This window comes from Eptesicus fuscus, chromosome 15, assembly GCF_027574615.1.
Source record: "Eptesicus fuscus isolate TK198812 chromosome 15, DD_ASM_mEF_20220401, whole genome shotgun sequence".
Taxonomy (NCBI): Eukaryota; Metazoa; Chordata; class Mammalia; order Chiroptera; family Vespertilionidae; genus Eptesicus; species Eptesicus fuscus.
This window is the reverse complement of record NC_072487.1, coordinates 76,632,389-76,647,642: the sequence shown is the minus strand read 5'-3', so window position 1 is coordinate 76,647,642 and position 15,254 is coordinate 76,632,389. Positions and strand designations below refer to the sequence as shown.

The following is a 15,254-nucleotide window of genomic DNA, read 5'->3' as shown; positions in this document are numbered from 1 at the left end:
AGGAATTATAGTTTGAACCCATCTCCTCTCCTTCCCTCGGCCTCCCTACATCCTTCCCGAGGACGAGCCCAATTAATGGCAGCTCCGCGGCGGGCTGCAGCCGCTGTACTGGGGAGCGGCGCCTAATGGAGTTTTAATTTCCCCACGGTGAGTCAATATTTGCTATAAGGAAGAAAAATGTCACCGTAAACCGCTGCCCCCACATGAATTTGGTAGCACAGAGGGCGAGAGAGTCTCCTTTTTTAGGTAAACAGAGACGGGAAGTGGAGATGGGGGGGCTCACTCTTCACCAATAAGGCTGCTGGTGGTTTTTGCTGCTCCTTCAGACGAGGGTGGTTATTAAACACCTTGCGCTGCAAATGCAGAGAGCTGTCAGACTCGCCCACAGCTTAAAGGGCCTGAAACAGTCATTTCACTCTGGAGGAGGAGCAGTGTTCTCCAGCCCAAAACAACTTGGGCGGGGGGCGGGGAGGGAGGGGGGGCGGCATTAGGCACCCCTGCTGGAAGACCTTGGCTCTCATCCCCCCCAACTAGGGTTGCATGTGGAAACCGAACCCTGCTTTGTAACAAACGCGTTAGACCTCGCTGGACCGCGTGCGCAGGTCAGGTTCAGAGCCCCGCGCTCCCCTAAGAAGCCGTCCCGATGCTGCTGCTCGTTCCGTGGAAAGACGGTTTCTTCCTGCTCAAAACCGGGATGAAACATGTGCCTCGCAACGCGCATTGTACACGGAACTTGTCAACTCCGTTCTCCTGACACAAATAAAAGATAGCACTGGGTGGCGGCGTGTAAAACAGCCCTGACGAGCTAGCAGAGGGAGACAAAGAAATCTGCATATGTTGATTCTCTCTGTTCCAGAAGCGGGGCCGGGGGGGGGGGGGGGGCGGCGGGTACCAGCTCGCGCGTGCCACAGGTACCAGCCCAACAAGTCCCTTTCCTGTCGGTGTTCAATGGATGACGACCCTGTCTCCAATTAGCCGGAACATGACAAAATCTCAACTTTTACGGCCGCCAGAGCTGCCAGGAAGGAGTCCGCCTGAGTGACGAGGCTCTTTGTTCCAAAGTTTAGGGGCCACCGCGTGGCTGCAATTACTCGTTCCAACGCCGTGGGAAGTGATTCCTCGCGGGTTTAAAAATAAACAAGGGAAATGATCGCCCTTTCATTAGATCTGGACTCCGATCTCACAAGTGACTTTTTTTCCCCATTAAAATCGTTGATTGAAGGCCGTTCGCTGTTTATCAGTTCAAAATGACATCCCTGCTCTCCCAGGCGCTGCCGCCGTGCAGCATCACACCCGGTGCCTGGTTAGCAACAAGGAAACACCCTCAGCCGCAGCTTCAGGGGGAGACACACGCCAGCAGGCGCCCGGGCGGCCCCTTCCCGTCCCCGAGGCACCGCGCGCCTTTGTTCTGCGAAGAAAAATTAACCTCAGTCTCAGCTCCGGGTCCCCGGATTGATTATCATAGTCATTTAAATACTGTAATCTCATTTTCAGCATTGGGATAAGGAGGGGGGCCTGGTGGGGGCGCAGAGCGAGGCGGGCGAGAGAAAGCAGGGCGGGGGGAGGAAAGGAGAAAACAGAATAAATTACGGGACAAAGGGAAGCGGCCTTTCTGCTCACAGAGCCCATCTCGATCCTTCCACTTGATTGGAAAAGTTGATGAAGTTTAAATGAAGCAGAATTAGAACCTCAGGCCGCTGAGCATTGGCGGGCAGGGAGAATGTGCCACTCAACAGCCCGGCGCTCGGCGGAAAGCAGGGCCCGGCCTCAACGCCATAATCTTCAATCGCATCTCCCAGCCACACTGACGAGGCAGGGTAATGAGTTGGGCCAGATCAGGCCTGTTGGTTAAAGAAATTAATCCCGCAGCCGCCCGCAGCCGGCTTTGATGCCTGTTGTGTGGGCCCGGCCCAGGCCATCTAAATGCTAACTAACTGTGAGGGGGCCGGACTGTGCTTTTCAGGGCTGGCGCTAATCTGATAACAATTTGCTCTCACTGATTAGGGAGGTGGGGCGGCGTGGGGGCGGGGGGGGGGGGAGGGACCCCTTCCCTTTGAACGGCTGAGGCCACCCTGGTCAGCCTGGGTGGCAGTTTCGCCCCCGGCCATCCTGGCCCCGCCCGCAGACGCACACGTTTTGAAGAACCTAAACTCCGCGCCGTGGGAAACGCAGTGTCCACGCCCCTCTCTTTATGTCTTGTCTCTTCTTAAAACGTACGCGCGGACTCCGTAAGCCGCCCCATGATGCCTTCCCCCAATCAGGCTCCTCCAGTTCCCTCGGACACCCAAGCTCCGGGCACCCAGTGTCTCCCTCGTCTGGCGTTTCTGCATCTGAGAGGACCTCTCTCTCCGCAGGGCTGAGTCCTGCCTGGCCTCCCAGCAGCTCCCGGGGCTTTTCCGGACACTCCGGGCCACGGCCACGGCCACGGCCACGGCCACGGCCGTCCCTCACGCTCCTAACTCTCCGGCATGTCTGACCCCAGCCTGGTCCCATTGTTTCAGCCTTGTGCGGACCACATCTGCACGTGTGGGTGTGCATGGTGCATGTGCATGTGTGGTGCGCGTGGTACATGTGTGTGCATGGTACATGTGTTGTGCATGTGCGTGCATGGTGCCTGTGCATAGGCATATGTGGTTCATGTGCATGTGTGGCGCATGTGCATGTGTGGTGCGTGTGCGCCCAGGTAGGCCGTAGGCTCCGTGAGAACAGCACGTGCACCTCTGAGGAAGTGGGTGCTTTGGAGGGATGGAGATGACCTGGATTCCTCTCTCCCGTCAGGACCAGGGAGGCTCTGGGGCGACAGACAGTGTGGCCAACCCGTCAGGACCGTGACACGCCGCGGCTGCGCACAGGCCTTGTCCTCTGCCATCTCCCCGCTGTGTGACTTTTGAGCGTGTTGCTGAGCCTTTCTGAGCCCAGAACACGGCCCCTGCAGAGCTGAGAGCATGTCTGTGAGAGTCTGGCACTTGGCGGGACTCAGCAAACAGGGCCCTGGCGTCAGAGTTCTTCTGACTTGCACAGCATTTATGGCCTCCCTCGGGCCGTGGGGAGCGGGCCGGAAGCCTGGCTCCTCCCCGCGGCAGCCCGATGACTGAGGACGACTTGTGTAACCTCTCTAAGCCTCAGCTTCTCCATCTGTAAAATGGGAATGACGCTAACCCCGTCTCCCAGGATTGTTGCAAAGACTTCAGGGGGTGATGACCACGAAAGGCCAGGCACACAGGGGCTCCACGAAGGGCAGGCGTGTCAGCTGGCCACAGGGTCCTCAGCCAGCGCTCCCGGGAAGCCCAGCATCCCGGCCCCCCATCCCTGCGACGCTGGGGGAAGTCAGGCCCCCAAGCACCTGCCAGGCGGCCTGGGAGGATCTGCCTCGAGAAAGCAGGCTGCTGACCGAGAGATGGGCCCTCAGACGCCAGACAGATGCTCCCCTCCAGAAGGGGGGAGCCGGAAAGACCCGCTTACACCTCAGCACCTATGCCCACTGGCACCTGCGGAGAGAGCAGCCCCGACAGTTCAGAAAGGGTTGGTTGGGAGGCGGCAGGAAGCCCAGTGCGCCCCGGGGGCCCCGCTCCCCACAAGGAAGCACGCCAGCAGGCTCCCTCTAACGACCTGGTGACAATCAGAGCCTGACAGACTGGGGGCTGGTCTTACTTGCAAAAAGTAAGCAAATCGCAGACACCCTAACCATCACGCACGTCCTTCCATGGGCCCTGGAACATGCGGCCTGGTAGGAAGCCGGAGGCAGTGAGCGCACCCCGCCCAGCAGAGGCGGCCTTGGCGATGGCCAGGTCACACCGCGGTGTCCTGCCGTCGGGCGTGTCCTGTGGGCCCGCTGTCCCGTCAGGGCAGGGAGGGAGGCGCTGGCCCCGGGATCCGCTGTCCATGTCTCTGGTCTCTCAGCTTCAGGCCATCTGAAACCTGGCTCCACCTCTGCCCCACCTCGCCAGCCCCTGCACTCACTCACTCCTGGTCTGTGTCAGTTTTCGGCTCCAGCCACCTGGTCTGAGGCCTGCCGGTGAGCATGGTCCGGCAGACAGCGGTCACCTCATCTGTACTACTTTGCTGTCTGTTCTTATGCCAGTGTCTACAAGATTGTTAGTCCTTTTGACAGCAGAGCCTCCGTCCAGGCTGGCTTCCCCCGTAGCCTCGGTGCCTAGGTCTGTGCGCCCCACCCAGCAGAGGCGGCCTTGGCGATGGCCTGGTCACACCGCGGTGTCCTGCCGTCGGGCGTGTCCCTGTGGGCCTGGAGGTACGCCAAAGGGCCTGCTGACCCCGCAGCGCGTGCACGCATCTCCGCCACGCCCTCACCGCGCTCACAGAATCCTAGCCTCGTCGCTGCCCGCGGAAAACACCTCGCACCCAGGCCAGCGCCGCCCCGGGGGGCCCTCCCTCTCCTGTCCACCCACGGAGCCCACCGGTCCCACAGCCCAGCCGGGCGCTCCTCTCGCTGACGCTCGCCCCTCACGCCCTCTCCTTCCACCTGTGATCACGGTGATTGCTGGTTGACTGAGCCAGGCTGGCTCTGCCTTGACCAGCCCACAGCTCCATGGGGACAAATTCTTAACCCTCTTGCGTTCCCACCGGAACCTTGCACGTTGCGGCGCTCGCTGACCGATGGGCTCCCTCCGCATGCCGACATAAACAAACAAACAAACAGCCAGCCCTCTGCCTTCGTGATCTCTCGGGAGACAGGGGAGGGGGTGCGATCCCACACCCTGGGGACACCAGGACGGAGGTAACGCGGCAGCAGGGCCAGAGCACCGCGTTCGGTGGAAGCGGCCAGCAGTGACCTCTCTAGTTCTCTGCACCGCCGTGTCACGGCCACGAGCCCCCCGCTCCGCCTGGGTTTGGGGAGCCCGTCTCTGTGGGCTCTCTCCGCTGCGCCGATGCGGCTGGGACGCTGTGCTGGTGGCGACGCACGGCCGGCCCCTGGCAGCGAGCGGGCAGCCTGTCACGGACGCCCTCCCCTGGAATCAAAGCGCTCGGAGCCTCCTGCTCCCTCTTCTGGACAAACACAGACGATTCTGATCCGCACAAAGGCATCCGTCCTGCCGCTCTGGCTCATTGGTCTCCCAAATGTGTGTTGTTTGGTTCGCAGAAAAGCTCAGCAGCGCCTCTTGGGCTCATTACGTGCTTCCTCCGATGGTCCCAGGGGGCGGGGGGGCGTCCTCCCCGCGGGGCGCTGCTCATGTGGACCTTTCTGCTCTTGACCCACGTCGGTCAGTCTCTTGACCGAAGCGCCTTGAGATGCTTGTGCCTTTACCTGCGGGGGAATAGCTGTTTTCTTTATGAGGGCACTCATTCGCTTCCCTGGAAAGCTGCCCTTACTGCCACGGCGACTTGTCAGGCTGCGGCGGGGCCCTGGCCACCGGAGTGTAATTCCTGGTGTAACCAAATCGATTCCGTGTTACGTCTCAGATGAGTTCGTGCTGCGGTGAAAGAAGCCCGGCCCTTGGGGTGGTGGCCAGGGAACCCAGGCTTGGACCAGCCAGATCAGACCGCCCTGTGCTCCTTGGCTCCCCGGCGCCTTCCTGGGCCACCCTCCAGGGAGTGCTGGACACGCTCTTTATTTTTTTAAACTACAACGTGGCTGAGGCTGGAGACAGACAAGCCCTACACGAAAGCCAGCAGACTTAGGAAGCCATAACCGAGGGCGAGGAAATGGATTCAAAAGGAGGAGGGTGTAAAATAGCCGTTAAGTGTGTGTGTTGTGGGGGAGGAGGCACAGAAGCAAACAATGGAGAGAGGAGCGATGAAATGGACGTCTCATTTCTACAGTCTGTGCCTGAGCTTTTCAGAGCCCCTGGGCCACGTGAACTAACCGCGAATCCTCCCTGTGCTCGTTTCCGGTCCGGCTTCCTCAGCGTCGCACCACTGACACTGGGGTCGGATGACTCCCTATCTGAGGGGCGTCCTGGGCGTTGAGGACACTGAGCGGCATCCCCGGCTTTACCCACTAGATGCCAGTGGCATCGCCGCGCCCCCCACCCCACCCCCCATTGTGATAAAATCTTCAGATGTGGCAGGTGTTCCCTGGGGAGCAAAACTGCCCCTCAACCGAGGACCACTGGTCTCATTCTAGAAGGATCTATCATAACTCTATCTATAATAATTCCATCATAATCTCTTCCACGAGCTGGAGTCCGTTTCCTCCGTCTCCATCACCTTGGGAAGTAGGCACTCGTGCTTCACAAAGGAGGAAACTGAGGCTCAGAAGTCAGGCCACTTGCCCAGGAACTCTCGGGAGTGCTGGAGAGCGGGGTGTCCGTCTGCCTGTCGCCGGGCGCACCCATCTCCTCCAGGGCACACAGGCGCAGGACACGGGGATGGGGTGGGTGACCGCATTCTTCGAGAGAACACCATGGGGGAAGAGGGAGCACCGGGGTGGGTGGGTGTCATTACAATTTTATTTTGCAAGTGCAGATCGATAGCGTTTACTCAGCGTCAGCGGATGAGAATCAGAAGGCTGTCTGGGGGAACAGACGGGGAAGGAGCCATGGGATCCTGGCCCCGGGAAATACCCAAACTGCCCGCATAGGACGTGCCCTCCGGGGCCTGCGCCCGGGGCCGTCTCAGTCAGTCTCACAGCTCCGTGGCCAGGTGCCAGCTGCTGTCAGCCCGTTTACAGAGGAAACCGAGGCTCACGGTAAGTGACCTCCCGGCGGGCGGCACCGCCAGCAGGTGGCTGAGGCAGCCTCGCCCTCGGGCCCGCCCGCTCCACGCCGCCGCCCACCCTGCGCTGGCCTTTCTCTCTGGCGGGGCTGCGAGTTAGATCTGCCCGGCACCGACGTGCGGCTGTTTGTGGCTGAGGGAAGAAACAGGCGGCCAGGAGCTGGAGGGGAGAGGGGGGGGCGACGCCCTGAGAAGCCTTTGCCGTGGCCCAGGCGGCCAGCCCTGGGCGCGCCCGGAGGATGTGGCTGCGCCCGGAGGGGAGGCTTTGGTTCCGAAAGAAAGCCAGGACCGAGAGGGGAAGTGGCAAGGATAGATGAACCAAAACACAAACCTACCCGCTGGCCGGCCACCCAGGCGGGGCCATCAGGATGGACAGCCACTTTTAACCCCTTCCTCCCCGTTCATTTCTCCTGTTACATCGTAACCGGATGTAAAAGGCGCCAGGCAACCGGCAGTCTCGTCTCTTCAAGGGATGAAGCCGAGTGTAACGTTTTCACGCTTTACTGGAAAGGGCTGGTTCGCTGCCGCCTGCTTTGCGATGGGCTCCAGGCGTCCATGTTCACCAGCGTTGACATTTACGCAGACGTTAGGCTGTTCGTGGGCCTGACGAGGTTCCTAATTTGGGGGCGCATCCAATCCGAACCCACTGGCTCTAAGTAAGTGCTTCCTCGTGGCGATAGCGGTAACGGGCCCGGCGGCGGCACGGAGTCTCGTAAGCTCACTAGAGTTGGGGTGGAACCTGTGGGCTCGGGATCTACAGAAGGTGCACCCCAGGGGCTCAGTGTTCCCAGCACCGTGATCTGCACCCTGCAAGGTCCCCGCCAGGCCTGTCTTCACCAGGCCTCTGAGACCTGCTCAGGGCGTCCGCCCCTCCAATCAACCCTTCTGGCTCAGGCAGCGCCTCTGAAACTCGCAGGGGGTGCACACACACAGGAATAAGAGCTACCATTCCTGCGAGCTTTCTTTAAGGCAGGTGCTGTGTTAAGCACCTATATATGTGCATGCAGTTTACATGGCACAAACTCCATCTCCCCAGCTAAATAGTTAACTCCTTGTGGGCAGGGGCTCAGTTCTGGACTTGGTTCTATGCCCCCAAGGAAACCTGGGAAAGTGCTGGGCGCTCAGTACGCAGTCAGTAAGCATGTCTTAGCTGCCGCCAGGCCCCGAGAAACGAGTAGAAGGCATTTTGGAAGGGGCGCTGAGTGAAATGTGGGCGTCAGATTCGCGGGTCAACATCTGACCGCCTGCTGCACTGTGTACCCAGTCTGGGCTGCCCCGAATTAATTAGTGTGTTGTGGGCCGAAAAGCGCGCGGCTGGGAGTCCGGAGCCAGAATCTCATCCCACCTTGTGACCGGTCAGAGCGGCGCCCGCGAGTCTCTTCCCCTCCCCGGGCCTGCCTCTCCTCAAAAAAAGGAATCCACTAGCTGTCTGCAAGCCCCTCCCATGTGGTTAGATGACTCTATTTTACAAGTGCATGCACTTCCTGTTTGTGACACAAACCCCCACAGAAAACAAAAGCATCAATAAATTATGGAAAAAACCGGCAGCCGTGATCATTTGCACTTTCTGAGGGGGGCTCGATTCCGTCAGTTCCCCTGTACATGGCTGCCTCTCCAGGGCGACAGAAGATTCCAGGCTGTCAGGGAGCAAACCAAGCCGTCTCTCCCAGAACTGGATTGACAGGCGTCGCTGAGCTGCGGGGCGCATGCGCGCTGCCAGGCTCCGCGCGATTGAAGGCGGCGGGCGTCTGTTGAGTCGCAGAACTCTGGGGAGGGGAGAGGCAAGCTCGGTTCTTCTTCTATTTAATTTTATTCTTCCCGGAAAGTCGCCTCTGCAGGAGAACTGGCTAACAGCACGTCACTTTCGACACCAGAGCAGAAGCTCTAACGGGAAATAATTCCATGTTTTGGGGACCACATGAAACACCCGCTCGGTTAAGTCAGTTCTGCTAATCACCTGGCTGGCTTGGTTTTAAACGAGGCAGAGCCTTGTCGAGCGTTTGGAGATGCAATGCGGGTGTGGGCGTCTGAGTTTCTCACTTTTCGCCTGGTTACTGGGCATCTTGCAGGCCTGTTCTTTTTTTTTTTTAATCCTCACCTGAGAATATTTTCCCACTGATTTTTAGAGAGAGTGGAAAAGGGACGGAAAGACAGAGAGAAATATTGATGTGAGAGAGACACATTGATCGGCTGCCTCCTGCATGCGCCCTGACCAGGGCTCGGGATAGGGAGGGGGCTGCAACTGAGGTACGTGCCCTTGACCGGAATCAATCCCGTAGGCCCACGCTCTATCCACTGGGCAAACCCGGCCGAGGCCTGCAGGCCTGTTCTTGACAGACTGGCGTGCATCGTCCTGGTACACTCCGAGCCTGTGGAACAGCCCCGCTGGTTTGATCAGGTGGCGTGCGTGTGAGATGAAAAGCGAGCCTGGTCCTGTTCACCGGAGAACACAGCCCGAGCAGCGGCCCCGGAGGGTGGAGCGAGGGCCGATGCTAAGGGGCTATGTCCTTCCCTATAGACGCGGCCCTCAGTTCAGACTTAGAACCTAAATACGCTCACAACCTGCGTGCCACCCTGAGGAGCCACCAGCCAGGCCCCAAAAGAAACGTGAGCAACCGATTTTTAAAAAAAATATATTTTATTGTTGCCGAAACCGGTTTGTCTCAGTGGATAGAGCGTCGGCCTGCGGACTGAAAGGTCCCAGGTTCGATTCCCGTCAAGGGCATGTACCTTGGTTGCGGGCACATCCCCAGTGGGGGGTGTGCAGGAGGCAGCTGATCGATGTTTCTCTCTCATCGATGTTTCTAACTCTCTGTCCCTCTCTCTTTCTCTCTGTAAAAAATCAATAAAATATATTTAAAAATATATATATATATATATATATATATTTTATTGATTTTTTACAGAGAGGAAGGGAGAGGGATAGAGAGTTAGAAACACCGATGAGAGAGAAACGTCGATCAGCAGCCTCCTGCACACCCCCCACTGGGGATGTGCCCGCAACCAAGGTACATGCCCTTGACCGGAATCGAACCCGGGACCTTCCAGTCCTCAGGCCGACGCTCTATCCACTGAGCCAAACCGGGTAAGGCCTGATTTTTTTTTTTTTTTTTAAGATTTCTAAAAGGCTCCACAATCTTGAGTACCTTCAATCTTCTTTTCTTGAAAGTCAAAACCCCAAAGTTTGTTTGTAATTTAAATTTTTATATAGGAAGCTGTTTGGAGTGGTGATCCTGCTGAGCCGGAAGCCGGAGCGCCGCGGTGCCATCTGCAAGAGGGGCTGCAAAAGGCGGCGGCCAGGGCTCCTTCCCCCTCTCAGGCTCCCAGCGCACGTGGGCCCGGCTGGGGTGCAAAGGCCCGAGGCGGCGTTTAGCGCTGAAGCGTGGACATGTCAGAACTGCGGCAGGAAGTACCCACAGCCCATCAGGAACTGGGGGAGGAAGGAGAAGGGAAGGCCCGCTGGCCCCGGGGCCCTGGAGGGGAGGAGCCAGGTGCAGTGCGAGGGCACACAGCCCCCCTTCACAGGGACGCAGCCACCGCCCGCCAGGGCAGTCCTGCGCTCATCTCCTCATCTTACGCCCTGAAGACAAGCCCCTGGCCCTCAGTCAGACATCTGCAATCCCCAACCTAAACGCAGGTGCACAGAGCGAGGTGGAATCTGTCCTGGGAGCCGGGCGGCTAGCGCCACCCAGAGGCCAAATGCTGACCTCAAAGTGGAGTGAGGCAAGCACAAGGAGAAAAGGAAGGAAATGTGATTTCCATACCTATGCAGGGTGGGCAGAAGTAGGTTTACAGTTGTGAGTCCATGAAACAGTTTATCCTTGTGTGATTTATTAATTATTGTATTATTTTCCATAGGAACAGCTATAGTCCTAGTTTTGCCCACCCCTATATTATATTATGTATGTATTCTGTATATGTACACATGTATGTGTAGATGTGTACACAATGTATGTATATGTCTAATGTGTGTATGTATATACTAGAGGCCCAGTGCACAAATTCGTGCACGGGTGGGGTCCCTCGGTCTGGCCGGTGATCAGGGCCGATTGGGGCCATCTCACCCAGTCCCAACCCATCAGGGTCAATTGGGCCTGGCTGGCAGGGGGAGGGGTGAGAGGGGGAGAGAGGAACCGTGGGAGGTTGGCTGTGGGAGTGCACTGACCACCAGAGGACAGCTCCTGTGTTGAGCATCTGCCTCCTGGTGGTTAGTGCGTGTCATAGTGACTGTTGACCGGTCGTTCGGTTGACTGGTCTTAATGGTCGCTGAGGCTTTTACATATATAGATGTGTGTAAATGGGCATCACACATGACTGAGTCACCATGGAGAACAGTAACTCCAACATGCCAGTTCATATGCAGGTAAGAACACCCCAGAGTGATGCCCGGGTAAAAGCGATGACCTAACACTAAAGTGGCTGATCCGAGTTGGGGGACTTGATCCCAGAATGGTGAACCCCATCTGTCTGGCCCATCTGTCCGCTCAGAGTGGCCCTGTCACCCTGAAATAAGCGAGGGTCTTGTTCTACTTTGGCGTGTGAGGGAAGGGGCCCAGGGTGACAAGCTGCTTCCCGGGGTGGGGAGCCAGGCACACAGCGAGGGGAGGCAAGAGAGAGTCCATGCATCCCACGAACCAAGTAACTCAGCGAGTTCTAGCGCGATGTTTAGAAACCCCAGGCTCCCTGGACCCCCAAACAAGACCACCCACAAACGCCTCCAGTCTAGGCTCCAAGCAGGCCTGGGGCTCAGGTAAATACTCGTTACTGAATCCACGGTTACCGCGGCGCCGTTCACCTCCCGCCGCTGGAGCTGCGCATTTTTGAAGGCACACTGCCCTCCAGCGGCGCAAGGTGGACCTGCCACGGGCCGCTGCCCAAAGCCAAGCCTCCATTGGACTTGCCTGGGGCCCGGGAAAGCGTGGGGTGTGGGCTGACCACCAGCCCAGAAACGAGACTAAACGAGGGAAGTGCCGAGCAGGGGGCGGCGATCCAGGTAGAAACCTCGGTCCCCCACTCCCGGCAGTCGGCCGCCCGGGGCCCGGACTCGCACTGTTTCTTAGTGTCGCACCTCCGATCAGAGTTCGATGGAGGGAAATGACCGTGAGAAGCGGGGCTCCCAGGAGGCACAGAGCGCCCACTGCGCGGCAGCGGCCGGTGTGCAGGGGCGGGTAGGGGGGGGGGGACATTGGGTGTGTGAGACCTGTCACCCCGTGGGCTCCCGGGCAGGCTCCCGGGTAATAGCAGCGGCCAGCATGGCGGGCTCGCCGCGTGGCAGGGGGCTGTGCCAGGGGTCCCGCGGGGTTCACCCTGTTCAGTCTTCCCAATCGCTCCCTTTAATGAGTGCCCTTATCACCCCACTTTGAGGATGAGAGCTGAGGCTCAGAGAGGATGCCGCCTGTGACCGCAGGGGGGTCCAGGTCTGTGGGGACCGGAGCGGGAGCCCCCAGCGCCGCGCTGGGACCCGGGCCGTGGGGCCAGGGCTGGACGCGGGCACCCCCGGACGAACGGGCGCTCAGCGAGGGGCGAGCTCGAAAGGGCTCTCACCTTGACGATGAGCGGGTTCTGAAACATGGAATCCCGCACGACCCCCAGCCTCTCGTTCTCCATGCCCGGCCGGATGTCGGCCACGGTCAGGGGCCGCCGCGGGGGCGGGCAGATCTGGCTGACGGAGCGGCGCACCGGCTGCTTCGTCCATCGCAGGGGGTCCGGGCGGGAGCTCTTGGCCTCTGGCATCCTGGGGGTCGCGGGGAGTCGACCCGGGGCTGGACCCGGTGCGCTTCCCAGCTTGGGGCCCCGCGCGGAGCTCCGAGGAGCCCACCACTTGGACCCCACCACTTGGACCGCGGGGTGGGCCCCAGACTCCGGGCTCCCTCCGGAGCGGGGTGCACCTCCCTCGGCAGCCTCCTCGTCCCAAGGAGACCTAACGGCCCACATAGGTCCCTCTGGTTCCTCACGGCATCTTCCGGGTGCCGCGCCGCGGATCCGGGAAGGAGAGAAAGTCAAGACCACCCCTTAGGGAAGATGGAATGGCCTGTCTCCATGACGACGGGACGCCAACGGTTCCATGTGGACCTTGTTTGTTTCAGGAAACTATTGGCTGCCATCAAAGCGGACGTTTTCAGATTTTTTCTTAAATAGACGTGAGAAAACTCCAAGAGTAATCCCTGGTGTTAAAAAGTGACAGGCTCGCCCTAGCTGGTTTGACTCAGTGGGTAGAGCGTCCGCATGAGGACTGTAAGGTCCCAGGTTGGATTCCAGCCAAGGGCACATGCCTGCGTTGCGGGTTTGATTCACAGTAGGGGGCGTGCAGGAGGCAGCCAATCAATGATTCTCTCTCATCATTGATGTTTCTACCTCTCTATCCCTCTCCCTTCCTCTCTGAAATCAATCAATCAATCAATCAATCAATAATTTTTTTTAAAAAAAGTGACAGGCTCGAGAGGGCCATTTAGTTTTCCAAGTCAAAGACACCCTCTCACCACACACACACACACACACACACTGCTGAATTATTTTGAAAATATCTGAAGATAGTATTATATTTGACCCCAAACACTTCAGCATGTATCTGCCAAGAACAGAGATTCTCATACATAACTATAATGTCATTATCACGACTTTAATGCAATACTATAATGGTGCCTCATATGCAAAGTGGGATCTGCACTTTCTACTAGCTGCCCAAGTGATTGGTGCAGTGTTTTTGGGACCACCCACCTGGTCTAGTCTGTCCTCTAGTTCCAACCTTTAGTGGGTTTATTCCCCCACCATTATCATCGGTAACTGCTCAACTACCCACAAGGCTCAGGGTAAGGAGTTCACCACGGAGCAAGCTTCACAACCACGGACCTGCACTTCACGGCTTACATGCCAACCGTGGGCTGTTGTAATGTACCCCGAGAGTAAATACTCAGGACGCAAGACCAAATTAATGAGTCATTTAATCAATAAGCTGGCAACCTGAGAGGGAGTAATGTCTCCAACTCTCCCAGTCCCGAAATGGTGGCAATATCAGGCTTATACAGGCAGGTATCACAAAGGTATTGATTACATCTTTAGGTTTGGAATGAGGAACCTGGTTTGCAAAAAGCAGTTACAGAAGCTAAATTGAGCAAGTTAGTTATCTACAAAGATTAATTATAGTTTCGGGTCTTGGGACCACTGAGTCAACGGAAACACATTATCTGGAGCCACTGAGGCAAATCAGAGTAACTGTGCTGTCCTGGTCTCCAGGTACAGAAGAATGTGTCTCGAATGACCAGTAAGATCACAATCAATGGGATATTCAAACCACAAACAATGGAGTATTCAATCGAATGGGATAACCTACGTAAGTTCAAAAATCAAAGTAACTTTTCTATTATTTTAGCAAGCAAATAAGTACAGAAGCCAAAACAGCAGGGTTAAAGTTAAACTGCAGTTTCTACCCGAGATGATTGCTACCAGACTTCAGGACAACACCAACATTATTTCCAGAGCGGACCAGACAGCTTCCATGCTCCTCCAGGGCCGGCAGCAGCCTGGGGCGGTGACATGTGTGTGGGCGTGATGTGTGCTGGGTTTCTCCGGACTGCTTCACTTCCGGACTCTCACAGAAACGCAGGCTGTGCATGTTCCCATCAAAGCCACTGGGCAGCTCACACAGGGGCGGTCAGGCGGTGCCGTGAGGCAGGAGTGGAGCTGTGGAGGAGCCACGTAAGTCCTCTTGGACAAGTTACATTAAAGCCCTAGTTTCTCACCCGCAAGGCGAGGCCAGGGATACCTCACAAAGATAACTACAACACAGGATTAACGAGAAAACAGGTGCCAACGTGGTTATGTTCCCTGTGCACTAAGGCCAACAACGTGAGCGGTGTGTGCGTCCTGGTCTTAACTGGATGGTCTGGTTAAAGCGTCCCTTTTAATGCCGGCTCAGTTCCTTCGGGACTCAGTTGAAATGGGAGGCCTGGAATAGGTCTGCAAGGCTCTTTCTGCCTCCTCTAAGCTCGACCTGCGTCAGGCCCTGCACCAGCCAGCCCCTGCCCACTCTCCCCTCCACTCGCTGGGGCCCAGCTGCCCCGCCTCCATTCAGCTCCTCCTTTGTATTTGCCTCCAGCCTGGAGCCATCTCCCACCCAGGCCTGTGCTCGCCCTGTGCATTCAGAACTCTCAGAACTCGGCTCAAATGTCCTCCAAGAGCCTCCCCTGCCCTCTCGGTAGCACGCAGTGTCCGCGGCGCTCCATCGCGTCACCGCTTCCTTTTCCTCACAGGGACCGGGAAGCGGTCTGGGCCGGTTTGTTCATCTGTCTTCCTCCGGTTAGGACCCTCACCCTCTCCACGCCGGGACAGTGGATGGAGCTGCAGAAATCACTAAATTAATGGGGTGCAGGCATGAACTGCCGCCCATGGGAGAATTCGGCCCCACTTCCTTAGTTTTAGGACCCCGCTCCCTCCTACCCGACCCCAGGGACAAAATGGGCAGAGACCACGCCTCCGTCCCCGTCCGGCTGCCAGCAGGTCAGCTTGGCAGCGGGACGCCTAGCGGGACCGGAAGTGACGCAGCCACTTCCGCTTCCACCGCAGCAGCACTTCCGGGTCGGAAG

At 57.9% G+C, this 15,254-nt stretch overlaps 1 protein-coding gene across 1 annotated transcript in view; it reads right to left on the bottom strand.

The window, feature by feature from the left end:
• Positions 1-12,481, bottom strand: part of CFAP77 (cilia and flagella associated protein 77) — a 93,147-nt gene extending 80,666 nt beyond the window's left edge. Inside the window, exon 1 of the mRNA XM_008152499.3 lies at positions 12,217-12,481. Within this exon, the coding sequence (XP_008150721.1) occupies positions 12,217-12,405 (189 nt within the window). The 5' untranslated portion in view covers positions 12,406-12,481. The remainder of the gene's footprint in view (positions 1-12,216) is intronic.
• Positions 12,482-15,254: the final 2,773 nt, after the last annotated feature.